The sequence below is a fragment of the Canis aureus genome, chromosome 5 (genome assembly GCF_053574225.1).
Source record: "Canis aureus isolate CA01 chromosome 5, VMU_Caureus_v.1.0, whole genome shotgun sequence".
Classification (NCBI taxonomy): domain Eukaryota; kingdom Metazoa; phylum Chordata; class Mammalia; order Carnivora; family Canidae; genus Canis; species Canis aureus.
Window position 1 is genome coordinate 37,606,866 of NC_135615.1, and position 26,617 is coordinate 37,633,482.

The following is a 26,617-nucleotide window of genomic DNA, read 5'->3' on the forward strand; positions in this document are numbered from 1 at the left end:
ACTCCCATATGAGTGCAAAGATTTATGTCAAAAAACAAAACATCAACATCTGGGAGCTGCCGCGTCTCCTCTTGGCTGCTCGCTCGGAATGGATTCTCACTGTCGCTTTCCGCCTCTTTCTGGCCCTGGGAGAGGACAGAGAAATAAGGAATGAAGCCCATTTAAAAAATAGTCATTTTTAATCAGAAATGAACGCTGTTTTCCCCCTCAAGGCTGGAGAGAACGTGATCGGGCGGCGGGGCTGCGGCGCCCGGCTCCGGGATCGCGGGGAGACAGAGCCCCCTGCCGGACGCGAAGGGCCGCCCCCGCCCCCGCGCCCGCCGCCCCCGCCGCCCCCGCCGCCCCCGCCGCCCCCGCGCCCCTCCAGAGCCCGTCACCTCGGGATCGCAGCTGCCGGGCAGCGCGGGCGCGCACCCGGGGGCCTCCGCACTGCGGCCGGGCCCCGCGGCTCGGTGGTCCGGCCCCAGCCCGCCGCGTAGGCGGGGGGCCGCGCGGGGCCCGAGCGGCGGCTGCAGCCTCTCGCCAGCGCAGCCCGCTGCCCCTGGGGCCAGAGCCAGCCTCTGCGTGGGTTTCCGGGGAGAAGAATTGCCGACGTGCGTGCGGCGAAAGAGGAAGCCAGGCCTGAGGGACGTGCGGCTCGGATCAAAGGCCGCAGGTAGCTCTAAGGCCTGGCCACGCAGGCATTATGAGGGCAGGCCCTGGATCCTGATATCTGGGTTCAGATCCACTTCTGCCACGCCAGCTGTGTGTGACCTTGAGCAATTTAACTTCCCTGGGCCAGGGTTTTATTATCTGTAAAATGGGAATAATAGCACCAGCCTCCTAGGGGACTTGTAAACAGTATATGAGAAAACGCATGTCCTTAGTACATTGCTCATATACATAAAATGGAATGTTCGCTATTATCATTAGGCTAAAGGCTCCAATCCTCATCATAGTCTGCAAGGCTCTGCCTAACGCATGCTGCTAGCACTGTGGCCTTCATCACCGAGTTTTGGCTGCATTCATCTCCTCTGGCTGCATTTAACCATCCAACAGCCTAGTTCCCTTCTGCCTCAGGACCTTTGCATGTACTGCTTCATCTGTTTGGCAGGGTATTTTCCACCTTCCACTTCAAACCAGCCTCACCTTTCTTAGAATTTGAATTTACTGGGGATCCCTGGGTGGTTCAGCGGTTTAGCGCCTGCCTTTGACCCAGGGTGTGATCCTGGAGTCACGGGATCGAGTCCCACATCGGGCTCCCTGCATGGAGCCTGCTTCTCCCTCTGCCTGTGTCTCTGCCTCTCTCTCTGTGTGTCTCTCATGAATAAATAAATAAAATCTTTTTTCTTTTTTATGATAGTCACAGAGACAGAGAGAGAGAGGCAGAGACACAGGCAGAGGAAGAAGCAGGTTCCATGCAGGGAGCCCGATGTGGGATTCGATCCCGGGTCTCCAGGATCACGCCCTGGGCCAAAGGCAGGCGCCAAACCGCTGCGCCACCCAGGGATCCCAATAAATAAAATCTTAAAAAAAAAAAAAAAAAGAACTTGAATTTACTTGTCGCATCAACTCATCCTGATTTGCCCCTCCCCCAGATGTAGCTAGCCTCTGCTCTATACTTCCTTTTTTTTTTTTTTTTTTTTTTTTTTTAAGATTTTATTCATTCTTGAGAGACAGAGAGAGAGAGACAGGCAGAGGGAGAAGCAGGCTCCACGCAGGGAGCCGGATGTGGGACTTGATCCTGAGACTCCAGGATCACACCTGAGCTGAAGGTGGCGCTAGACCGCTGAGCCACCCAGGCAGGGATCCCTGCTCTATACTTTCATAGCAGCCTGGGCTTCTCCTTGCTAACAACAGTGGTCCTAGTTGAAATGTACCCCCAGTTTTGTTATGTTTAATGTCCACCGCCCCCTGAAGAGTTTGCTCCAGGAGGCCAGAAGCCCATCCCATTGCATTCATCTGCCATCTCCAAGCCCCAGAACAGTGATTGGCTTGGGTTCTCTATTTGTTGTAAGTGATCCAGGGTGGACGGTGAGACCCTGAGGTGGGAGAGAATCTTAAGTCTTCTATACTGTTTCACCAGTTCATTCCAACAATGGCATTCAAACAGGGGCACATTCTGCTGTAGAGTCAGAGCTCCTACTTGTTTGGCCTTTCTAGCTCAGAGCAAACAGCTCTGAAATTACCCTCCCTGCCCACGACCCCCTTTGGCAGTGGGTGTGAGCAACTCATCACGTTGCTGCCAATAGGAGTCCTGCCACCCAGAAGCAGAGAGGCAGGTGGGAGCAAGGGGCTGAGGGGCAGGTGAAAGTTGTACACTCCACTTCACACATTGAGCTTAATGAGGAATGTTCACAAGAGTGGCAAAGGAGACTTGTAACAGCTCAGCTAAAAACAGGAGTGCCTCTGGCTTCTGTGCTGCCAAATCCCTGGCACTGGAGGGAGGCCCCTGCCTAAGCCAGCCTCAGCGCCCTGAGGGTGCTGTTCTCACCTTTCACACCCACCTCAAAGCTCCACTGATCCGGCTACATCTCCTCTCACTACCCCTGGGGCTTTTTTTTTAAAAGGTTGGATTCACATCCTTCATTTGCTCTCTTAATGGCAGCCCTGCCCGCTCTCTTGGATTCCAAGAGTCAGCCAGCAAAGGGTCTGGAGGCTTAGGGGGGGTGGGGGGAGCTGTTCTTCAGAGTTTTCTCTGCAGAGGCCTGGCTGAGGTTAGGTGGGGGCTCCTTTCGAAGATTCAATGAGACCACCCTTCTCTGTTCAGGTCCCCTCCATCTTCCATGTCTCAGAAAGCTGCATCTTCCAGCAGTGCCTGGTGAATTCTGACAGGTGGATGGATCTGAGGTCACAGCAGGACATCTAATGGAAAAGTCTAGCAGATGATGTCAGGCTAGAACTCAGGAAAAAGAACAAGGGTAAAGCTAATAACTGTTGTCATCTATTAAGTTCTTTCTGTGTGCCAGGCGCTGTGCTAACAAAGCACTTTATATGTGATTGCTCAGTGCATCCTCACATCAACCCTGTCAGGAAGGTACCAGTACTATCCCCATTTCGCAGATGTGGAATTTAGGCTAAAAAATTTCAAGTCACTGCCAAATTCGCACAGCTAGAAAGTGGTGGGGGATTCAAGTCCAGGCTGTTAGGACTCTGGAATTCAAACTCTTAACCACTCTGCTCTCCTTCAGGAGCCAACAATACAGAAGAGTTCAAGAAAAGGGCAATGGACAGAGAACTGAAACATAGGCAATGCTTGGACTCCAGGTCAGGAGGAGGAAAAGGCAATGGCAGACACAAAATGATAGGGAGGTAAACAAACACAGGAGATGCAGTGCAAGGGAAGCTGGAGAGGAAACAGATTCAAGGGCCTGATGCAAAAGATGGTGATTTTTTTTTTTATCAGTCCTGGGGCCTAGGTAAGTGTGGGAGAATCAAGCACCTTTGGGGAATCTGTGCAGATCACAAGAAATCCAGAAAGAAAGCTAGAGAGAGGAGACTCACTTGATTGAGTCCTAAGTCTACAGTCTTGGTCTTTCCAGCTGCAGCCTGCCTTTGGGGTGCATTAGATAGCCGCCCCCCTCCCCGTATCCTGATAAAGCTTTTCCAAAAAGGTAGCTTTCAATGAATTTCTAATATTTGCAGTAAAAGTCAAGACTAATGTGAGAGCAGAGAGGGGAGTCGAGCTAACCCTGAGTTCAAGGTTTCTTTCCTGAATGGCGTGGGGAAATGATACAATTGACAGAAATAAGGAAGTGGGATAATGAGGCCATTTTGTATGTGGAATTAAGGAGTGGACAGTCAACTGAGTCAAGTACTCTGGGCCTAGGAGATTGATTGAGCAATGGCTCACTGGTGGTTAATGAGGTGGTCTTTGATGACCACACTGACAGCTATGTCAAAAGAATAGTGATGGAAGCTGGGAGACAAAGCTGAAAAGCAAAGGAGTGGAGAAGTCATGGGAGGCAGTATGTGTGCTACTTAATTAAGAAACCTGGCAGTAGAGAGAAAGAAACAGAATGATAGCTGAAAAGGGCAGGAGGATCAAATAAAGGATTTTCCCCCCAAGATAGGAAAGGTTCTTGTATATTTCATAGGAGGAAAGAAAATAACTAGTAAAGAGACATATGCTTTGGCATGAGGGTCAGGATAATTATAGAGACAGGGTTCTAGAAAAGACAGGAAGAGAATGGGACTAAGAGCAAACACAGAGTTTGGTCTTAGAACAAAGGGAAGAGACAGACCTCTCCAAGTGAGTCTATGTTCTTGTCATTTCCTCTAACTCATATTCATGCCTTACATTTATTTGTATAATGTGCAACTAAACATCCACAGCTATGCTCATAGCAGCTCTCAAGTGAGAACTTTCTTCATTATTACCATTTATTGACCATGTATGTGCCAGGCAATGTATGTACTGTTATCTCACAAGGAGGCTATAATTGTCATTCCCATCTTACAGATGAGGAAAGTGAGGGAATAGATTTTATCATTTATTTTAAGCCTTTTAGTACTGTTTGACTTTTCCCTAGAATAGGGGCTCCTTTTTAACCAACCATCACTTAACTGAGGGTAAAATCCATTGAGCCTGGCCTGCTCCCTGTTCTTGGCAGGCAGGCTCTTCCTGAACACACTTTACACTTAAGTACAAATTGTTTGACCGCCTGACCAGCCTCATGTCCATATCCTACCAGGTAGCAGGCTTCCTATGATATGTTTTTTTTTTATTTTTTATTTATTTATTTATGATAGTCACACAGAGAGAAAGAGAGGCAGAGACACAGGCAGAGGGAGAAGAAGGCTCCACGCACCGGGAGCCCGACGTGGGATTCGATCCCGGGTCTCCAGGATCACGCCCTGGGCCAAAGGCAGGCGCTAAACCGCTGCGCCACCCAGGGATCCCTTTTTTTTTTTAAGATTTATTTGTTTATTATTGGTTGAGGAAGAGGCAGAGGGAGAGAATCTCCAGCAGATTCCCTGCTGAGTGTTGAGCCCGACTCAGGGCTCCATTCCACAACCCTGAGATCATAATCTGAGCCAAAATCAAGAGTCAGGTACACAACTGACTGAGCTACCCAGGAGTCTGGGTTCTTTCATGTTCTTTTCAAAATAAAAACAAAAACAAACAAAAACTTGTAAAAAGAGCTTTTTTAAAAAATGAAAATTTCCACTAATAGGGGTGACTGTCTGGCTCAGTCAGTAGATTATGCCACTCTTTTTTTTTTTTTAAGATTTTATTTATTCATGAGAGACACACAGAGAGAGGCAGAGACCTAGGCAGAAGGAGAAGCAGGGTCCTTGCAGAGAGTCTGATGTGGGACTTGATGCCTGCACTTGGGATCACACCCTGAGCCAAAGGCAGACGCTCAACCGCTGAGCCACCCAGGCCTCCCGATCATGCCACTTTTGATCTCAGAGTACTTAAAAAAAAAAAATCTTTAAAAAAAATCCCCACTAATAAGGTGCAGAAAGAACTTGTATCATTGCTAAGGTGATGACTCAGTCTCAGTGACAAAGGTGAAGTTGATCACTGGATAGAAGGTTCTGGGTGAAAATGAAGATTTGACCCCCTCCAACCCATCCCCCACATAGCAGCCAATAGTCTGTGTAGGGTCCTTCTGGCCTGATCATGCTCCTTCTTCCTTCCTTGGTGTCCCATGCCCTTAGGACAGAGTCCAGACATCTTGAGGCATTTACAAGACTTTATGATCTGGCCCCATTTATCTTTCCAGACTAAAGGGCTATCACTATCCCTTACTACTCCCTCCACCCCTGACACCACTCACCACTCCTCACCCAGCTATAGCCACACTGATCTTTTTTTTTTTTTTAAGATTTTATTTATTTATTCATGAGAGACACACAGAGAGGGGCAGAGACAGGCAGAGGGAGACACAGGCTCCCTATGGGGAGCCCAATCTGGGACTCAATCCCAGAACCCCAGGATCACGATCTGAGCCAAAGCCTCAACCACTGAGCCACCCAGGTGCCCCCAGCCACACTGATCTTAAGTTGTGCTCTCTTTGCCTCTCTGGGGCTTTGCACCAGCTGTTTCCCCTACCTGACCTGCTTGCTCTTCCCTTCATCTGGTTAGTTCCCAGACCTAGTCATAGAGGTTCATCAGTTAAGATGTTGCTGTTTCCAGGAAGTCTTCCTGACATCCATCCATAGATGTTCTCATAGAACCCTGTACTTTCCCCACTAAGCCACACTTCCTAGTATTTGTCCTGATGTGTCTTCTCCTCTTCATTGCTTGTGAGCTGACTCTATGAACTGCTTTATCCAATGGAGTATAGGTGCAGGCCCCAGCTTAAGGCTTAATAAACCTGGCAGCTTGTACTTTTGGACATTCAGAAGCTCTGAGCCACCATTTAAGTTCAGCTGCTCAGCCAGAGAGGCCCTGAGACCACATGGAGAATAGAGGGTCAGCCATTCCAGTGTCCTAGTTGAACCTTCATGACTCCAACTGCAGTTGGCATCTGACTGCCACCTCATGAGAGACCTGAAGTGAGACCAGAATTGCCCAGCTGAGCCCAGTCAGTTCATAGAACTGTGAGAGATAATAATAGTTTTAAGCCACCAAATTTCAGAGCATTTGTTATGCTGCAGTAGCTAAAACACCATGCCGTATTTTAATTGTCTACTGAGTCTGTCTGCCCTGCTAGACTATTTTCTCTGTGAGGACAGGGACCACATCCATTAAAAAAAAAAAAAAAAGATTTTATTTATGTATTTGAGAGACCGCGTGAGCAGGGGGAGATCAGAGGGAAAGAGAGAGAGGGATAAGCAGACTCCCCACTGAGCAGGGAGCCTGATGTTAGCCTCAACCACATCCATTTTTTTTTTTTTTTTAATTGTGAGGAGGCACCTGGGTGGTTCAGTCAGTTAAGTGTTTGCCTTGGACTCAGGCCACGATCTCATGGGTCCTCAGATCAAGTCCCACGTTGGGCTCCCCACTCAGCAGGCAATCTGCTTCTCTCTCTCCCTCTGCCCCTCCGTGCTGTTCATGCACTCTCTCTCAAATAAAATCTTTAAAAAAAAAGTCACCATCAAAATAAAATTCCCATTCCAGAGAATTTGAGTTGGTCTGGGGTGCAGCTGGTTGTCTACCTTAGGCTCAGGTCATGCTCCCAGGAGTCCTGGGATTGAGTCTCACCTGGCTCTCCATGCTCAGTCGGGAGTCTGCTTCTCCCTCTGCCCCTACCCCTGATTGTCCTGTCTATCTCTCTCTCTGAGATTTATTTAATAAATAAATAAAATCTTTTTTAAAAATTGTAATATAGTCAGGACATTCTCTATAGCATAAGCACTAATATATTTGTTTTTTATTTTTTTAAATATTTTTTTAAAATATTTTATTTATTTATTAATGAGAGACACACAGAGAGAGAGGCAGAGACACAGGGAGAGGGAGAAGCAGGCTTCATGCAGGTAGCCCAATGCGGGACTCGATCCCGGGTCTCCAGGATCACACCCCGGGCCGAAGGCGGTGCTAGACTGCTGGGCCACCAGGGCTGCCCGCACTAATATATTTGATTAAATTCAGAATCTCTACAAAAACAAAGACAATAAAAAAAAATGTCTAGTACACTCACTGTGAATATACGGTGTCATCAACAAAAGGTGAGAAACTGGATATCTGGGCAGTAGGTTCCTAATATTAAGTTAGACAGTTTCTAGGATCGAGTCAAATTGATTGGGCCACAAGCCCACAACAGACAGCAACCTTGGGACCTGAAGAGAGTAGCTAGTGACTAAGCCAACAAAGCTAAAGATAAGGGAAGAAAGCTGTCATTCTGATGGTGCTCCTCTGGGCAGCACTGAACAGGTGATCTGGTGTGCTAGTGAGGACTCCAGCTGCCCTGCCATCGACCCCTCCCACAAGTGGTTAGTGTTTATATTTCTTTTTTTTTTTAATATTGTTCTTATTTTATTGTTCACTTCATTATTTTTTTGAATTTTTATTTATTTATGATAATTTATTTATGATAGTCACACACAGAGAGAGAGAGAGAGAGAGAGAGGCAGAGACATAGACAGAGGGAGAAGCAGGCTCCATGCACCGGGAGCCCGACATGGGATTCGATTCCGGGTCTCCAGGATCATGCCCTGGGCCAAAGGCAGGCGCTAAACCGCTGCGCCACCCAGGGATCCCAGTGTTTAGATTTCTAGTGACAAGAGACATCATAATGTCATTTTACACAGGGAAACAGGACACCTTATCTTCACAATTTTTTCAACTAGCTTCAGATATGAAGAGCCCTCAGTGTTTGTATGTGGAATGAATACGTTCCTACCCAAATCAATAAGTCCCTGATTGGGGTCTGGTGCTCTTGTCTGTAATCAGCAGCAGCACAAGGTGTCCAGTCAAGAGACATTGTTTGACAATTTATGTCAAGTTCTATGTGGGCCACAAAATGGGCAAATGCCATCCCTCCCCTGAGGGAAAGAACTGGGGAGAGTAGACTTACACAAATGAGATAATTAAATAACAGGACAACATATAATTACTGCTAAATTGTGTGGTAAGAAATTAAGTGCTACAGGAATTGGGAAAAGCAGAGAACAGTGAGGGCTCAAACAGTTGGGGAGTCATCACTGAAGAGCTGGATGTGGCCCAGCTCTTGAAAAGAACTGCAGACAGGCTGACGGGAGGAAAGGTGCAGAAGTCCCAGGAGCAAGAACAGAGCCAAACCAGCACGCTGGTTATTTTGAGGCAGCAACACAAGGAATGTGAAAGGTGGCTGCCCCAAATCCCAAAGCAACGATATCTCTGAATAGTTTCCCAATATTTGCACTCCTGGGCCTTTATTTTTTGTTTCTTTCGCTTCCAATTGCTTTCTCCCTTTTCCACCTAGCAAACTCTTCACTCCTATGTAAAGGTCCAGCTCAAATGCAACTACTTTTCTGAATCGTGCCTCAGTACCCCATAACGCAGCGCTCGTGCTTCTATTGGAACCTATCTATTGTTTTTGGCTACTCACCTCCACCACTGCAATGAACAGTCACTTATGTTAGGCTTACTACGTGCTACAGGCAATGCTAAACATTTTATTTAAAGATTTTATTTATTTATTCACGAGAGACACAGAGGAAGAAGTGGGCTCCATGCAGGGAGCCTGACGTGGGACTTGATCCCGGGTCTCCAGGATCTCGCCCTGGGCTGAAGGTGGCGTTAAACCGCTGGGCCACCGGGGCTGCCCTAAACATTTAAAAAAATTTTTTTAATTTTTATTTATTTATGATAGTCACAGAGAGAGAGAGAGAGAGAGGCAGAGACATAGGCAGAGAAAGAGGCAGGCTCCATGCACCGGAAGCCCGACGTGGGATTCGATCCCGGGTCTCCAGGATCGCGCCCTGGGCCAAAGGCAGGCGCCAAACAGCTGCGCCACCCAGGGATCCCTGCCCTAAACATTTTAAATGTACTATTTATCCTCAACAATTTCATAAGGTATTCTGCCTATCTTATAAAGAACCTGAGGCTTAAAGTGCTTAAGTAAATTGCCCTAGAACACATAGCTAGGAAGTAAGAAAGCTACGATTCAAGCCATTTGTGGAACACCAGAGGCCCTTCTTAAAACACTGGACCGTGTGTTCGTCGAGGCTACAAATGTTCTTTACTCATCTGTCATCTCAGATTCTAGGATGGAGGCTGCCATATGGCTCAAGTAGTGTTGAACAAATACAACTTCCTATCACATGCCAGGGTCTAAAAATAGGTGATCCCAGCAAACTGTTTCCGCAGGTGTAGCCTTCCACCCAACCAAAAGTCACGTATCTGGGGGAAAAGAGGACAGTGGAAGTATAAGCATCCTACATTTGAATGAGTTCCTTTATTTTATAGCTTCTAGTGTGGTGAAAGAAGAACCTTTCTCTTCCACACAAAATGCACAGATAACACCGGTGGGTCTGAGGATGAGGACTCTAACGGTGTACGTGTGGGTGGGGAGGGAGTCTCCTCTTAGGTATTCCGAAAGCAACTCAGGTTGTTTCTGTCAAGGCAGGAAAGACTAGTGGAAATCCTTCCATCAGATCCTTATCAAGGCACAGGCCGAGGCCCAGAGAGGGGAAGGAAGGGGTCGTGAGGAGCATATATGAGGAGCATATACGGCGACACAACGCTGAGCCAGAGCCGGAGGCCCGGAGGCAGAACGCTGCTGCCTTTCCATCGCTCACCCCACCCCGTCGGTCTGGGCCGGGGCCGGGGCCGGGGCGGCTGGGACTCCCGGCTTCCCGTCGGACGCTCGCGCTCCTCTCCTCCCCCGCCGGCCCCGGCCTCCACCGCCTCGTCCCGTGGCGGGGCTGGGGAACAGGGTTCCCCGTTCGCGTTTCCACGGCGTTTGCAAAGTCGTCCTCTGCTCCGAGGCCGCCCTAGCCCTGCGTCCCCGCAGTCCCTTTCCTGACGCGGCCCGGCTTCGCCACCTGCGACCTCCCGCGACCTCCCGCCGCCGCGCGCTCTCCCCTCGGGGCGGGCGGCCCCTCGGCCACGGGGAGGTGGGGCCCACGTCCCCGCCCTCGCCGGCCCCAAAGGCGCCCGCACCCCCACTTCCTGCAGCGCGGCGCGCGCCTTCCGGCCGCTCTCCTTTCTAATTGGCCGGCCGAGCGCCTCCTCAGTCCGCGGCCCCGCGGAGGGTGCCGCAGCGGCCCGTCGAGCCGCCGCCCCGGGGTCTGGGCTCGGCCTCCGGACTGCGAGTTCCCTATGCCGTTGGCGACATGTGGCGCCTCCCGGGACTCCTGGGCCGAGGTAAGGGGCGCCAGAGCCGCGGGTCGTTAGGCAGCTGAGACTTCGAACGGGAGGAAGAGGCCCGGCCAGAGGACGCAGCCCAAGCGTTAGCGGGCGGGGCTGGAGGCGAGGGAAGGCGGGGCCTGGGGGGGGCGGGGCTGCACCCGCCCGTCAGGCGCCGCGGGAGTTCGAGGTGTGGGTGGGGCTCAGGGGAAGAGGGTGGAGCTTAGAGTCCCGGAGGTGGGCGGGGCTATTGGAAGGGGGAGGAGTCAGATAGCTGGAGCTCAGCGTCTACGAAAGATGAGGCGGGGCCAGTGGAGGGGGGGGGGCCGGTGGGAAGGGGCGGGATCTGGGGACGGGGAGCTTCAAACGTGGAGGGAGTTTGTGTGTGAATGTCTGGTAATTCTGTTGTAACAGTAATTGTCAGCACTGGGAGGACATCAGAACACCTGGGGAGCATCTTCAAAATATGCCCTGAGTGATCCTGGTTTATTGGTTCAGGATGGCACTTCAGAAACTGTACTAAGCAAGAGTCCCACGTATGTGCCTGTTTAAGAACTGCAGAGGGAGATGCCAGTGATTCCTGGGTTCCTGGGATGGGGCTCTGTCAAGCAGCAGAGGGAAGATCGGTGGGGCCACCATTGCCTCATTTCTGTGTATGTCGAGGTGATTGATCTTTGTTGTTCTACACAGTTCTTCCCCGACTGCTGGGACCTGGCCTCCGCGGGGTAACGCCCAAGTCCACCAACCCAGATGGGTTTCAGACTGCCTCGTCCAACCTGCTGGTCCCTGTGACCAGCTTTGACAGGTGAGATACTTCCATTCTGTCACCCATCTCTTCCTCTGGTCTCCTCCTCTCACTTGGGATAGAAGTTGATAACCTTTCTTGCTTTATCTAGGGCAGGCCACCATGGCCCAGGCCCAGGCACAAACAGGGGCCCAAGGTCCCATGGATGGAAGGATGCTTTCCAGTGGATATCTACCCGTGTTTCCTCAAACTCCTTGTGGGATGCCCTATCATGGGTAAGCCTTCCCTGGCTCTGTACTTGACCTTCTGTGTGGATGAGAATGATCCTGCATGGGAATAGAGCCTAGAAACAAGAGCTAGGGCATCATTGTCCCCACACTCAAAATTTGATTAACCCATGGCATTGGAGCCTATTTGGGGAAGTATTGCTGCTTCCCATCCCCCTGCCCTATTCCTCCTTTTTCCAATAAACATTTTTTTAATACCTCTGAGCCAGGCATTTTTCTTAGGTGCTAGTGACACAGTGGAGAATACGATAGATATGATTTTTGCCTTGATGAAGCTTACAATGAATAATACTAATTAGCTAACTTCTTATGTATTAATGCAAGTATTATGTATGCATTACCATATTTAATCCTTAGAAATATCTTAGAAGGGAAATATAATCTCCATTTTATAGATAAAGGAAGTCAGGTTCTGAAACTTTAGGTAACATGCTTAAGGTCATAAGCTATGAAGTAGGGAAGCCATATTTCTTCAGGAGCTCATGCTCTTAGCTTCTGTGCTCTACAGCTTATTGCTTATTTCTCTGTGTACTCAAATTCTTTCTCCCTCAGTGAAGATGTAAACTCCATGAGGACAGAGGCTGTAACTTGTCTTTGCCAGTGTACCCAGCACCTGTTGTAATAAGTATTTGGGTGTGCACAGGACAGATCCTGGTCCATGATTAGTTGCTCAAAAAATATTTGTTGACCCTGATCTATAAAGTCAGTGCTCAGTAGCGCACACTAGGTCCAACAAGGCAGAATCTCTGCCATGCAGGCTCTGCACATGTGCCTCTGCTTCTGTCACGTGTCTTCCCTATCACTTCCATGCTGTGTACTTTGGACAGGTGACTTGACTTCCCTGAGCATCAGTTGACTCATCTGTATATTGGTGTCATCAATAGAATGGAGCCTGGAGTCTCCATGGCAGGGCCACTTCTCTCTGTGGAGCTGCGGACTAGGGGCATAACGTACCTTGGAGAGCAGAGCATTTTCCCAATTTGTCAAAGATTGGAGCCCTAAAGCAATTCCACAGAGAGTCCTTCTAGAAACTGGACCTGGAATCCAGGGGTCTTAATGCTGTCCCTCACTGCCTTTGTGAAAGGTCCTGAGTACAAGCTGTCCCCACTGCCATGGATACACGTCCCTGTTATTACATGCTGGCACCTTCCCTTCCTTCTGGCTTCAGCTCACCCATCACCCCTACAGAGAGGCTTTCCTTGATGCCCTATTTTGTCAGACCTCCCTCTTATGCTTTGTGTAAACTCCTGGTTTGTTTCTTTTTTGGCATTTATCATAAAGTTATTGTGCTTATTTCTCTGTGTACTCGAATTTTGTCTTTCTCCCTCAGTGAAAATGTAAACTGCATGAGGACAGAGACTGTAACTTCTTTACCAGCGTACCCAAAGCCTATTGTGATAAATACGTACTGGGTGTGTACAGGAAGGGACAGAGAAAAGCAAACACTCACTGGGCTAGGAGCTAGCTTAGGTCTTCCACAGACCTGTCAGAGAAGAGACACCTTCAGCAAGTCTGTACCTGTGAATGTGTCTGTAGTGGGGTGGCTTGGGCAGAGGGAAGGGAAGAGTTGTACTCCAGGCTAGAGAAAGAGACTGAACCTGATGGGGACCTGTAACCTGTCACTGCATTTGTGGCCAAGCCCCAGCTTACCACGTTATTTCTTGCCTGCTTAGACTTTATTTATTCACTAACTCATTATGCATTTAATAAATACATGCATGTATATATTAGTTCTTTATCTTAGTATTCTCCTAGGCTCCGGGGATACATTGATGAGCAAAGCAGACATGATTCCTACCCTCGTAGTGCTTAGAGACTAACAGGAGAGACAGACCTTAGCTAAATAATTGTTGAGGTGATGATTTAAGTACCAGGGTGACCAGGGCTCTACAGGGGAAGTGTGGGCACTGGGAGAGTATGAGTTGGCCTCAGCCAGGAGTCTGGAAAGGTTTCTCAAGGAAGTGATGTGTGAGCTGCAGGATGAGGCTGGAGGAGGTGATGAGTGCAAAGCCGGGCCCTGACGTGCTGTCTTTCCCAGGGCACCCTGGCCGTGCTGGCCCTGCAGCTGGCAAGGCAGATCCACTTCCAGTCATCCCTACCAGCAGGACCTCAGCAAGTGGAGCGTGGCTCTTGGCACAGTCCCCTGGACCATTTCCTTTCATCTCCCTTGTGGCATCCGTGCTCATGTGAGTTCTTAGTCCCAGGGACAGGAGGGATAGGCTGAGAGTTTCTCTGGGCCAGGAAGCATCTCTGGACACACCTCAGGAAAAGAGCCATCAGCAGCTCCTTGCCTTTCCTATCTGAAGTCAGAGGAAGGAGAATGTGAGGAAGTTCTATCCACCCAGGGTGTGGGCCACACCTGCCCTTCAGTGTCCTCCCATGTCCTCCCCTCACCTCCCATGGAGGGAGCCCCGCAGGGATCCAGGCCACTTTAGATCCTGGGTGTGGCTTCCTGCTTACCACTCAGCCAGTTGGGGCATTCTCTGGCTAGTCATTCATTAATAAATGAATCTTCATTGAATAGCTATTATGTACCATGGTACCCAGGCAGTACTGCCTAGTGGTTAAGGCCCTAGAACTAGTGTCAGGGTTCAAGCCCCAAAGCTGTTGCATACTAGTCTTGTGTCCATGAAGAAGTCACTTTTAACTTAATTGTGCCTCAGTTTCATCATCTATAAAATGGGATAATAATAAAACCTACCTCGTAGGTTTTGGGCAGAAGTAAAGGAGTTAATACATGCCAAAGAGTTAGAATAGTGCCTGGCACATAGTAAGTACCCAGTAAGTATTAGTTTCAGTTCTTGTTCTTACGATTATTATTATTATTTTTTAAATATTTTATTTATTTATTTGTGAGAGACAGAGAGGCAGAGAGAGAGGCACAGGGAGGAAGGAGAAGCAAGCTCCATATGAGGAGCCTGATGTGGGACTTGATCCCGGGACTCCAGGACCACACCCTGAGCCAAAGGCAGACGCTCAACCATCGAGCCACCCAGGCATCCCTGTTCTTAAGATTATAATCATGATTGATACTATCATCAAACAAAGTGCCAGGTACTGGGGCTATAATGATGAATAAGATAAATGCCTCCTTACCATTGGAAGAATTCAGGCAGAGGAATGATTTATACCTAGGGCAGGAGATCCACATAAGTGTGGGTCCCTCTTGACCCCTACAGAGGGAAGTGGCAAAGGAAATGGAGAAGGGAGGTGGAGGTGTGTGAAGGAGGTGTCAGGAGAGTCCACAGTCTTCCCCCAAATCTCAGGGAACACTCAGTAAAGCCTGAAAAGACCGAGCTGATCCCTCTTCTGATGTGATTGCTCTTACTGGGTCTTTCCAGCACTTCGGAGGCACATCCTCCCCAGCCCTGCTGGCCCAGCTCCCAGGCATACTGGTCTCAGGGAACCCAGGCTGGGCCAGGAAGAACCCTCCACTCAGCCCGAGAACCTCTCTTCACCCAGCTCTCTGAGGGCATCCAGTCTTCAGGATCCCATTGAGGAAGGTATGTTTCTACCTTCTAGAATCAGCAAAAGGTAGAGGGGGTGGGTAATTGGACAGATGGACATTTGTTGCTATGTATTCTGGATAAGGTAATTGTCATTATTGCAGGGCCCCTGCTTTCTGGGGAATGATTTTGTTTCCTGGCAGTGGTGCTGCTGGAGGGGCTAGTGAGACTGGGATGGTGGGAGAAAAGGAGAAACCACATTCTTTCTCCTTGCCCTGACTGGGTGTCACCCATTTTCCTTGCAGATCCCAGTGATCTCAGCTTCCTGCACACCAGTAGTAGCTTCAGATCCAGGGAAAAGCCAGCCCAGCCTCAGCCCACTGGAGAAAAGCAGGTATTGTTCAGATTTGGCCTCCGGATCCTCATAATATTCCCCTGGGCAGGTGGCAGTTCCAATGAACAGTCCCATGATGAATCTTTATATTTCTTCCTCAGGAACAAGATAAATCAAAAACTGTTTGCCTTGAGGAGGCTGTGACTTCCATTCAGCAGCTCTTCCAGCTCACTGTTTCCATTGCTTTCAACTTCCTGGGTAACTGGGTGGACCCTGCATCAAGGCAGGCAGATAGGAAAAGTGGAAGGGGTATGGGGCTAGTCAAACAGAATTAGGGTAGGGAGTAGTTTAAACAAGAGAGAGTTTATTTTCTCCCAGGTAGGTAAACCAAGTGGTGGCATGGTGGCACAGTATGTCAGGGGACCCATCCTCATGATTCTGCCATTCTTTTTTTTTTTTTTTTTTTTTTTAATTTTATTTATGATAGTCACACACACACAGAGAGAGAGGCAGAGACACAGGCAGAGGGAGAAGCAGGCTCCCTGCAGGGAGCCTGATGTGGGACTCGATCCCAGGATCCCAGGATCAGGACCTGAGCTGAAGGCAGATGCTCAACCGCTGAACCACCCAGGTGCCCTTACCTGGAAATTCTGTCACTGTGTAAGAAGGAGAAGAGAAAATCTTGGAGGATACCTTGAATTTTCTGACACATTTAGGCAAGAATAGGCTCCTGAGATTTGGAGCAAGCCCCCAAGTGTACAAGCAGGAACCTCTTACTCACATCTGGAGACTCCAGGTGCCCCTCCACCATTTGTCTTGTTCTGCACAGTGGCTTGGCTTAAGGGCCATGCCTTTTAACGTGGTGACTCAGATAATGGGCAGAGGGGTGAGAAGCTGGGATTCATTTCTTTTGCTAGGCCCTATTTTAGGTGTCAGGGATACAGTGATTCCTAAGATAGAATCCTTACCATCATGGAGCTGACAGGTGAATTGGGAGAGGAAGAAAAACAATACATTGGCAAGCAAAGAGAATTTCAGATGGTGGTAAATGTCATAGAGAAAAATCAATAGGGGATGTGTCTGTGACCTGGGGAAGGAGCGACTTTGGATTTGGAAGTCCTTACTGATGGGAAGAACTTTGTTCTGAGACTTGACTGACACACCAAGCCAGTCTTGTTTCCATCTAGAGAAAGAGCTTTCCAAACAGCAGGAACAGCAAGTACAAAGGTCCTGAGGCAGGATTCAGTTTTGCTTGTTAAAGGAACAAAAGAAAGGTGAGTGTGGCTGGAGCTTAGAGATGACCAGAATATTAGAAAAAGAAGTCAGAGAAGCAGGGAGGGGCCAGATCAGGCAATGCCTTCTGAGCCAAGGAGGAATGGATTTCCTAGGTGAGATAAGATGTCAGTGGAGGGTTTTACACTGGAGCAGGGGGAGCTGTTACATGATCTGAGTTACTTTTTCACATTTCTCTGGCAGTTGTATGGATGCCAGAGAAAACGGGGGGAGACTGGGTTGGAGCTGTTACTGATAGCATAGTAAAGCCTCATGGTGACCTGGTTTAGGTTCGAGGCAGAGGAGACAGAGAAGAGAGATGGATGAGGGAGCCCGGCTGGGGAATGGGGACAGGGTGGGTTCCTTCATCCTCTTGGGTCTTCTCAAGGACAGAGGGCTCTTTCTGAATCCTGGACAGTGAATTTTCAGGCAGCAGGGAGGTGACTTTAATTCACTATGGGCTGAATGGAACCTGGCTTTGGCCTCATTAGCTTTTTGTGATTTTGATGGGCAGACAGTCTCTTCTGAGAATTTTCTTGCCCATTTCTTCATTCATATATTCATTTATTCAGCAATGCTAAGCAGTGTGGCTGAACACAAAGGGAGCATAAGCCATAATCATATTTTGCATTTGTATAGAGCTTTCACCCTATGCAAAGTTATTTCTTCTACATTCTTTTTCTGCTTCTGCCTCCAGGATTTTGCAGTCTAATTGAGGAGACAGGGCTTGTACTCTGGAAACAGTTTAGTTCATAGAAAAAGGCTTGTATATTAAGTAAATGCCTAGAGAATGTATAAAGTCTGAGTGTGGTCTGAAGGTTCCAGAGGCGAAATAGGCTGGGAAGGCCTGATAGTGGAGGCAGAAAGATACCCTGGGCAGGAGAGACAGCTTGAGCAAAGGTTTGAATTGGGACTCACCTGTGCCCAGCCCCTTCCCTGTTTTTTTGTCTGCTTGATCGTTTGGATGATAAAATGAACATGGGCTTTGCTGTCGGACACACCTAAGTTCAGGTCACAGTTGTCTCACATTCTCTCTCACGATTTCCTCCTAAAGCAGGATTAACAGTATCAGTTGTTACCAGTTATATTTAGTTGGTTACAGGCAGCCTAAACCCACTCTGGCTAGCTTTTTTATTTTTTATTTTTTTTAAAGATCTTATTTATTTATTTGAGAGACAGAGAGAGAGCATGAGTCAGGTGAGAGGCAGAGGGAGAAGCAGAGTTCCTGCTGAGGAGGGAGCTCAGTCCCAGGATCATGACCTGAGCCTAAGGCAGACACTTAATGGGCTGAGCCACCCAGACGCCCCCCCAGTCTGGCTAACTTAGGCACAGAAGGACTCCATTGGGATCTATTGACATCCCAAGTCTCAGAAAGGACAGAAGTCAGGGAAGTTCCTGGGATCCTGGGGGTAGTAACTTTTTTTTTTTTTTTTAATTTATTTATGATAGTCACACAGAGAGAGAGAGAGAGAGGCAGAGACACAGGCAGAGGGAGAAGCAGGCTCCATGCACCGGGAGCCCGACGTGGGACTCGATCCCGGGTCTCCAGGATCGCACCCTGGGCCAAAGGCAGGCGCCAAACCGCTACGCCACCCAGGGTTCCCAGCCACCCAGGGATCCCAGCCACCCAGGGATCCCTGGGGGTAGTAACTTAGGGACAGGGTCTTCAGAGTGCTGCTGTCAGAATAAACCTGCAAAAACTGTTTTTTCTCATGCCTCAACCAGATTGAGATTCAGTTTTCTGAGAGAGGGACTTAGTGGTTGGGAAGAGCCCAGCACATTGATTGCCAACATGGGGTGGTGGGGAAGGGCTGCTGCCAGAGGGAAATTGGGATGCTGTCACCAAGAGGAGGATGTTGTATAAGAGGGCAGACCCCACTGCTGTCTCTGGCAAACCAGTGAAATATTGGGAGGATGGAAACATGCAAAGTGTCTAGCTCCAAAAAGCAAGGAAGCAGTCTGTGAGTATGTGGCCAAGGATGTGGGGAAGTTCACGGAAGAAGCTGGGTTTCTGCCCTGTGCTTTCTGCAGGGACAGAGAACGTGAGGAGTGGGGACTACACGGCGGCCTTTTCTTACTTCCAGAAAGCAGCAGACCATGGCTACAGCAAAGCACAGTACAACGTGGGCTTGTGTCATGAGCATGGCAGGGGCACCCCCAGGAACCTCGGCAAGGTACTGCACCTTCTCCCTGGCCCCAGGCCTGCCCCCTGGAGCTGCACTGCCCAGAGCTGACCTCCAAAAATGAGCAGTGGGCCCACCTTGGAGGGAGTTCAGCTTCTCTCTCTCAGCCATGAGAGAAAAATAACAAGCTCCTAACTTCTAGGAAACTAGATTCAAAAGGAGGCCACAGACTTTGTCTTTTTTCTTTGCAGCCATATCCTCAGGACCTAGAATCTTATGTTGATGAATGGATTAATTCATCCTAAAAAAGTAGGATGACTACGCAAAGATGTTATATACAAGAATCTATTTCTTAGAATTGTATATGATGGCAAAAGAAAAAAAGGAAAACAATTTGAAGTTCCTTCAGTTGTGAATTGATTAATAATATCTATGTGGGCCTTAAAAATGAGGCAGTAGATCTATGTTTACTGGCAGGGAAAGACATTCCTGGTATATTGTTAAGTGAAAAAATAGGTTAGAAAATTGTGACTGTTGTTCTCTCTGTTTCTTTCTCCCTATACTCACATTATATATGTGTGTGTGTGTGTATGTGAGTGTATGTGTGTATGTATAAATACCTGCGTATGTGGGAAGAAATTTGCAAAGCTGTAAATGAAAAGGTGAACAGAGAATGATCTTTAGGAGGCAGAATTTCTTGGGATTTTGTGTTTCTATTTTCAGTTTATCTGTATTTTGAAATTTTGGCTTATCTGTATTTTCTGACTAATCTGTATTGATTATGTACTATTTAATTAGAACAGTTTTTACAAATTTCACTCAGAGGGAAAGCTGGCTTGCAGAGGTACCAGTTGACTGGGTGTCCCTCCTTTTATCCCAGGCAGTCCTTTCTTACCAGCTGGCTGCCAGCCAGGGCCACAGCCTGGCTCAGTACCGCTATGCCAGGTGCCTGCTGCAAGGCCCAGCCTCCGAGTGGGGTCCTGAGCAGCAGAGGGCAGTATCTATGCTGAAGCAGGCTGCAGACTCAGGCTTGAGAGAGGTGAGTGCCTGAGGGGGGTCTCTCCTGAGCCCTTGGAGCATGTAAGGCCTGGAGTGACCAAGATAACCTTTCTCCTTTCTCGACTTACCCACAGGCTCAAGCCTTCCTCGGCGTGCTTTTCACCAAGGAGCCACACCTGGATGAGCAGAGAGCTGTGAAATACTTTTGGCTTGCAGCCAACAATGGGGTATGCGCTCTCCAGCATCAGGGCTTGTTGGGGAGCGAGTCTGATGAAGGAGGGGATTTGGGAACTGGTGCCAAGCTCCACTGTGCACAGGAGGAACACTGGGCCAGCTTCGAGTCTTAACTGTCACTGACTTACTGTGACCCCTGGGCAGGTCTAGTGGGTGTGGTGGAGCTGGCTTACACCAGTCTGCAAAGAGGGGTTGGTGGCTTAAAATCAGCTTATGGGAGGAGGTTTGCATGGCAGAAATTACTAAATGCTACAAAGCCGGGCTCATTTCCCTGGAAAGCCAGTCATTACATTTACCAGCACACTCCTGGCTGGTAGCATCTTGTTTCCCTGTTTTCCTTATCTCAAAAATCAGGGTAGTCCTGAATGCCTCGCTTGCCTACTGCCTCACAGGGTGGCAGTTGTGAGGATCAAAATCTGAGGTCACAATGTGCAAGCACTTGGTAAGCTGTGCACAGGGCAGGTACCTCATCACGAGTGGTGCAATTCAGGGAAATTGGAAGACGCTGAGCAGTTTTAGGGGGTGGGGTAGGTGTCTGGGGGCATTGGCATCCAGCCTGCAAGACCCAGAGTCTGTTCTCCACTGTATTAGTTCCATGGACTGTTTATAAGTAATAGCAGGAAAAACATGTCCAGAGGGGTTAGGGAATACTGAGTTACACAGGTGTCTTTAATGCAGGACATCTCAGAGCTTTACCCCAGTGTGAATCACCAAAGACGTCTCTGGTTTGCTATATTCCTCAAGTGTCCTTGACTGTGATTTTTTTTGTTTTTTGGGTTTGTTTGGTTTTTTGTTTTGTTTTGTTTTTTTGTTTTTTGTTGTTCCATCTGGAAGGACTGGATGAAAGCAAACCATGTGCATGTACTAGAATTGCCCTTCATAGGGGCTGCTGCTGTTCTCTGTGTTTTCTGGCCAACACAATGATAGCTGCAGTGTACTCTTGGGCATCAGAATACTTTCTTATTTTTACTCTGTTATCTGTCATTGCCATCTGAAGGGGACCAGTGTCACTGGCCAGTACTGCCTCTATGCCTGCCTTCCTTGATAGATCCCCAGAGCCTTCCTCAGGCTGAAGGTGCTTTGCCTTCTTTGTGTGCTGGACAAGCCTGGGGGTACTTTGGCCTGCTTTAGTCACCCAGCATGCTAGAAGGAGAAGTGCACAAAGGGATGCTAAGTAATGCTGTGTTGGGCACAGTCCTCACACCCATTCTAATAGGAGTTGTGTCTTTGTAGGTTTGTACTGAGCAGTGTTGCAGGGTGGGTGTTTTGGCCTTAGGAGTATTCAGTACTATATGCTAAGCTGGTCTATGGCCATGAGTCCACCATATTTATTATGTAGACTTAGGCATGCCTGTTACAGAAACTCTGTCCAGAACTTTGATGCTAGAAGGTAGAAGAGAAATGGGACCATGGTTGGGAATCAACAGAGTATTTTGCTTTTTTAAAATTGGGGGCTTGAGGGGCACCTGGGTGGCTCAGTGGTTGTCTCAAGAATAAATAAGTAAAATCTTAAAATAAAATAAAATTTAAACTTGGGGGCTTCAATATAATGATACTATTCCACCAAAGAGGGAGAGATTAATGATGTAGGCAACTGAAAGTGTGAAAATAATCACAGTAATTTTTTTTTACGATTTTATTTATTCATGAGAGTTAGAGGCAGAGACACAGGCAGAGGGAGAAGCAGGTTCCATGCAGGGAGCCTGATGTGGGACTCGATCCTGGGACTCTAGGATCATGTCCTGAGCCAAAGGCAGATGCTCAACCACTGAGTCAGTGGTTGAGGGACCAGGCGTCCCCCTAATCACAATATTCTAAGCACTTTTCATGTATTAACATGTAATTCTCATAATAATGCAGTAAGGTAGGTACTATTATTATTTCCCACTTTATGGATGAGGAAACCAAGGCATGGAGGCATAGAATAATGTCTGAGGTTCCACCACAGCAGGTGGTAGAGCCACAATTGGAACCCAGGCTGGCTGGCTCTCCAGGTTGTGCTCCGAAGCCCTCCCTGCTACTGGCTTTTCGTTCTCAAAGGAGAGAGGATCTAGAGCCTTTTAAACTTCCAAAGGAGGAACATTCTCTGTAACGTATGTGTTTCAGCAGCGACTCAGCAGAGATTCAGAAAAGCATGCAGGGCATGCCTTTGGGAAGCTGAGCCTCTGCTCTTGACCCTGGGACTCTTCCACCTTAAGTAGGAGCCTGACCCCCAGGTTCCCCATAGGTGGGCTGGTTGCTCCCTGTGGCCCTCACTTATGCTTGCCTTCAGTGCCGGCCTCAGTGACAGAAGCTGCCTAGGCAGCTCTGGCTCGAATCTCCCTGGGCAGAAGGATCTCCGTCTCGTCTGTGTTGGGAAAATGTGGGCCTCTGGCTTTTCGTCCTTAAGCTCCCTTGGGACAGGGAGGGTCAGAGCTGGGCCTTGAACCTGCCGGATGAAGCCCCGGCATGCCTGACTGTGCCACCATCCTCCCACCTTAGCATTTCAGTTCTTCACCCCTGCCTGCGTGCCTGTCTGTCTGTCACTTCCCCTTTAGGACTCCCAGAGCAGGTACCACTTGGGGATTTGCTATGAGAAGGGCCTTGGTGTGCAGAGGAATCTGGGAGAGGCTGTGAGATGTTACCAGCAGTCAGCGGCCCTGGGCAATGAACCTGCCCGCGAGAGGTTGCAGACCCTCTTCTCCACGGAGGCAGCCGCTAAAGGTAAGTGTGGCTTCCCTCCCCTGAGCAGAGTGCCCTGCGATGGAGAAAGGGGTGGCAGTAGCCCTTGGTCCACTTGGCATTTCCTGCCTCCATGATGGGGAAGAGCACACTTTTTTTAGTCAGATGCACCTGAGTTTTAACCCCTCTGCCTCTGAGCTTGGACTCCGTGTCTTAGGTTCTTCACTTCTGAAAGTGAAGGTGGTCCTGGTGCCTTACCTGGAGGTAAGGATTAATTGAGAGGACTCTTGAGGGCTTAGCACAACCCAACCTGGCACCCAGCAGGTATTGAAGAAGTGGTAGCTACTCTGATGATTTTTCAGGAGAGACAGTATCACAAGACTGCCTCCTTGCCCTGAGTTGCCCTCTGAGGGCTCTACAAGCCCTGCTCACTCATGAGTTGGTTGGGCTGGCCTGGATTGACAATTCCAGAGGCAGCTAGGTCCTTTAAGAAGTACTTGCTCCAAAGTAGGAACCAACACTGTGTGTCAGAGTTGCTCTCGCTTCTCACAGCCCTGGGGCCCAGCGACCCGGCAGTTACAGGATTGAAGTCCTTCTCCAGCCCCTCCCTCCTCAGCCTCAATACGCTACTGGCAGGAGCCTCTCGCCTCCCACACGCCTCGAGCACAGGGAACCTTGGCCTCCACTGGAAAAGTGGGCATCTTGGAGCCAGCCCTGGGGCCCCCAGCAGGGCCCTCCCCCAACACAACTACCCCTTGGAAAGGAGTCTCGTCAGCCTTGGTTTTGGCTAAGGTGAGGTCGGATATGGGTCACTGGTTTCTCCCACTGGTGTTTGGGGGCAAGGGGGAGAGTGGAGAGGGTGGATGGTAACAAAAATAGGTGTCAGTGACCCTTTCCAAGGTGGAAATGCCAGTGGACACTGAGGTTCTCAAGTGCATGGCTAATAAATGACTTTGACCTTTCCCCCAGTTGGTCGCCTCCCAGATGAGCAGTGGAAACATTCACAGTGATTCCTGGTTCTGTGCACAGAAGGGATTCATTCAGTGACCTGTGAAAAACTCTCCTGAAAGGTCCAGAGACCCTGGTCCTCACTTTGGCCTATGACCTTGAGTAAACCCCTTACCTATTCCCTCCCATGTCTCAGTTTCCTCAGGCTCAGACTACTTCAGTTTTTGCCACCAACTGACGTGTGTGCCCTGGTGGTTCACAAGAGGATTTTAGCTACACCAATTAATATTTTCTTTTGTTTTTTTCAATTTTACTCATTTATTTGAGAGAGTGAGCAAGAGAGCACAAACAAGGGGAGGAGTAACAGAGGGAGAAGGAGAAGCAGACTCCCCACTGAGCAGAGAGCCCCACATGGGGCTCGATCCTAGGACCTCAGGATCATGACAAGCCGAAGGCAGACTCTCAACTGACTGAGCCACCCACACACCCCTAATTAATATTTTCTATCTTAGTCGTTGGATATTTAATTTATAATGCAAAATGTGACTAGCACATCGTAGTTTGACAGATATTAAAAATAATCCATTCAAAGAAAAGCCTTGTGAAATTAGATAAAGGGGAGACAGATCCAGAGGGGTGGCACAAACTGCAAGAGTAGTTCCATGAATGGTTAAAACTTAGGGAACACTTGCCATTGTCAAGATGAGTCCCAACATCTGCTTTTGTTCGTCCCCCATGGATTCAGGACCGTCTCCAGTTTCACCTTTAATCTGAAAGGAACGAGTTTCTTGCCTACATGCTTGATGTGTCTGCTTGACTTTTTCAGACCTCCTCACTTCAGCCCCGAGGAAGGGAGTCTGTGGGTTCTCAGAGAGATACCACAACTTGAATCCCAAAGCAGAGGCCAGTTACCTACTCAACTCCCTAAAGAACTTCAAGCACCTGCCCCAGTAAAGAAGAAGAAAGTATGTGAAGACCCAGGTCCTGGCCATGTCACCTTGAAGCAGTGACCCGACCTGCTGCATTGTTTTCTCAGCTATAGACCAAAGGTGTTGGTGTCTGCCCTCCTACCCTACTGAGCTCACATGGGGCCTTTCACTGCAGAAAGGACCTTGGTCCTCACTTCAGCCTGGGGAGGCAGAGTGGTGCCACGGTTACATGGCTTTATGAGTCATCAGGCCAGGAGAAGACCTAGACCCTCTGATTCCTGGCCCAGGGGCTCCCTTGCACGATTTCACACAGTGGCTTTACATAGAAGTGTTACTGTCATCCTGCCAATGTGAGGAAGGAAACGGAGACTGAACACCTGGAGGCTTGGAGCAGGAAAGTGTAGATTTTGAGATCCTTGTTTGTAAAGAGTATAAAGAGTATGCTAGAAATGGATGGGAGTTTAATAAAATAGATACCGGATTATCTCATCACTGTTGCCCTTGAGTGTGTTGGGGAGAGCTGGGGGCTGGGCAGGGGAACTGAAAGCTGAGGCTCCAGCCTCATTTCTAAACTCTCCATTAACTAATTTGAAGGATCTTAAAAGCTTCTCCAAGAGAGAGACTTAGGAAAAAATGATTTCTGAGTCAACGCTAATGACTCCAATTACTGAATTTGTGCATAGCTGTTCCCTGGCTTCTGGATGTTAGCCCAAGTTCAATAGCATAGATGTGGTTGAAGGGGTGGGGGTGGGGGAGGGACTGAGGACCAGATCCTCTAGTAACTGTTCAAGTGGGAAAGACCACCTAGCTTGGCTAGTTGAAAGGTGGGAGGAATTGGGCAGGAGAGGGTTGTTCCCTCTCTGCTGCCCACCTCTCCACCTCCCCAACCTCTGATGGGTCCTGCCATACTTTTCCAGCATCTTCCTCTCACCACTGGCTTCCTCCAGCTCCAGTGCCTTCCCTGACTGCTGCTCCCTTCCCAGGCTGCCCTGCACACTGGCCTCCCCACCCGCATGCTGGTCCCCTCATGCAGCTGCCTCCCACAGATGACGCCTTGGGATCTGGGACCTTGTTGTCTTTGTATTCTGGTATCCTCAGCACTTAGCAGGTAGGGGCTCCATACACACATTGGTTAGAGCTCAGGTTTTTAAGCTGTACGATGCACTAATCTCTCTGAGGAAAAAAAAAATTCTGTGGTTAAATAAGTTTGGGAAATGCTGTACCAGACATCCCTTTTTTATAGATTCACAATGTACATCAGCATCTTTAAGGTTCAAAGAAGTCTTGCAGTAAAGAACTTGGTTAACCCAATGTTTACCAGTCTGAGCTGAGCACAGAGCTCAGCTCCATGCAGACTGCCGATCAGTCTTCCTGGAGCACCTTCTGTAAAATGGCATTTTCTGCCCTCTGGCAGAGCCCAACTCTCCAGACTCATTCTTTCCTATTATCATTTTGGTTACTGATTCCTTCTGGGGAGCAAGGAGCAGTTCAGACAGCTCCAGGACAGGGGGTGTCCTGTGTTGATGAACAGATGCAGCCCTCCATGCTTCTCAGTCATTACAAGTTAAGTACTGATTCAATTTGGGGTGCCAAACGTGGAGGTAGGATATTTTTAAGCTCTCCTCGTAGACAGGAAAAAAGGGAGAGTCATGAGAGAGGTGTTGTCAGGGGCCCAAAAATCCTTGGCTGTTCAGTCACTGCGGTTGCCACACAGCCCCCAGGGGATGGGCTCCATCCACATACCCAGGCCCTGCTGTGCTTTTGCCATTAAAATTCCATTATTAATGACTCACTGCCAGTGCCCTGAAAGGGAACAGGAGGGGGAGGGCAGGAAAGTGGCCCCTGCCAGGAGGGCCAGCCTGGGTTAGGATATTGCCGGACCCAAGCCTGGGGACCTCATACCCTCAGCAGTGAGACTTTTGTGCAGTTCTCTG

At 48.8% G+C, this 26,617-nt stretch overlaps 1 protein-coding gene and 1 long non-coding RNA gene across 4 annotated transcripts; one reads left to right on the forward strand and one right to left on the reverse strand.

Moving 5' to 3' along the window:
* The first annotated feature begins 10,561 nt into the window (after positions 1–10,561).
* On the forward strand, positions 10,562–25,172 carry DELE1 (DAP3 binding cell death enhancer 1). 3 transcript variants are annotated; one of them, XR_013379668.1, is made up of 14 exons: positions 10,562–10,723; positions 11,396–11,510; positions 11,602–11,725; positions 13,776–13,923; positions 15,079–15,240; positions 15,489–15,577; positions 15,679–15,775; positions 18,821–18,963; positions 19,793–19,951; positions 20,046–20,138; positions 22,683–22,848; positions 23,359–23,598; positions 23,776–23,876; positions 24,581–24,716. XR_013379668.1 is itself a non-coding variant. In XM_077897621.1 (13 exons), the coding sequence occupies exons 1-12, from the start codon at positions 10,693–10,695 to the stop codon at positions 23,595–23,597; spliced, it is 1,566 nt and encodes a 521-aa protein (XP_077753747.1). In that variant the 5' UTR covers positions 10,562–10,692; the 3' UTR covers position 23,598; positions 24,581–24,721. The 3 variants fall into 3 exon arrangements, 2 of the variants coding, with proteins under 2 accessions (XP_077753747.1, XP_077753748.1); XM_077897621.1 differs by lacking the exon at positions 23,776–23,876 and having other exon boundaries at positions 24,581–24,721; XM_077897622.1 differs by lacking the exons at positions 23,359–23,598; positions 23,776–23,876 and having other exon boundaries at positions 24,581–25,172.
* Positions 13,318–25,261, reverse strand: LOC144314020 (uncharacterized). The gene is made up of 3 exons (XR_013379669.1): positions 24,447–25,261; positions 17,708–17,837; positions 13,318–14,037 (listed from the first exon to the last, which is right to left on the reverse strand). It is a non-coding gene; the product is annotated as an uncharacterized LOC144314020 (long non-coding RNA).
* Positions 25,262–26,617: the final 1,356 nt, after the last annotated feature.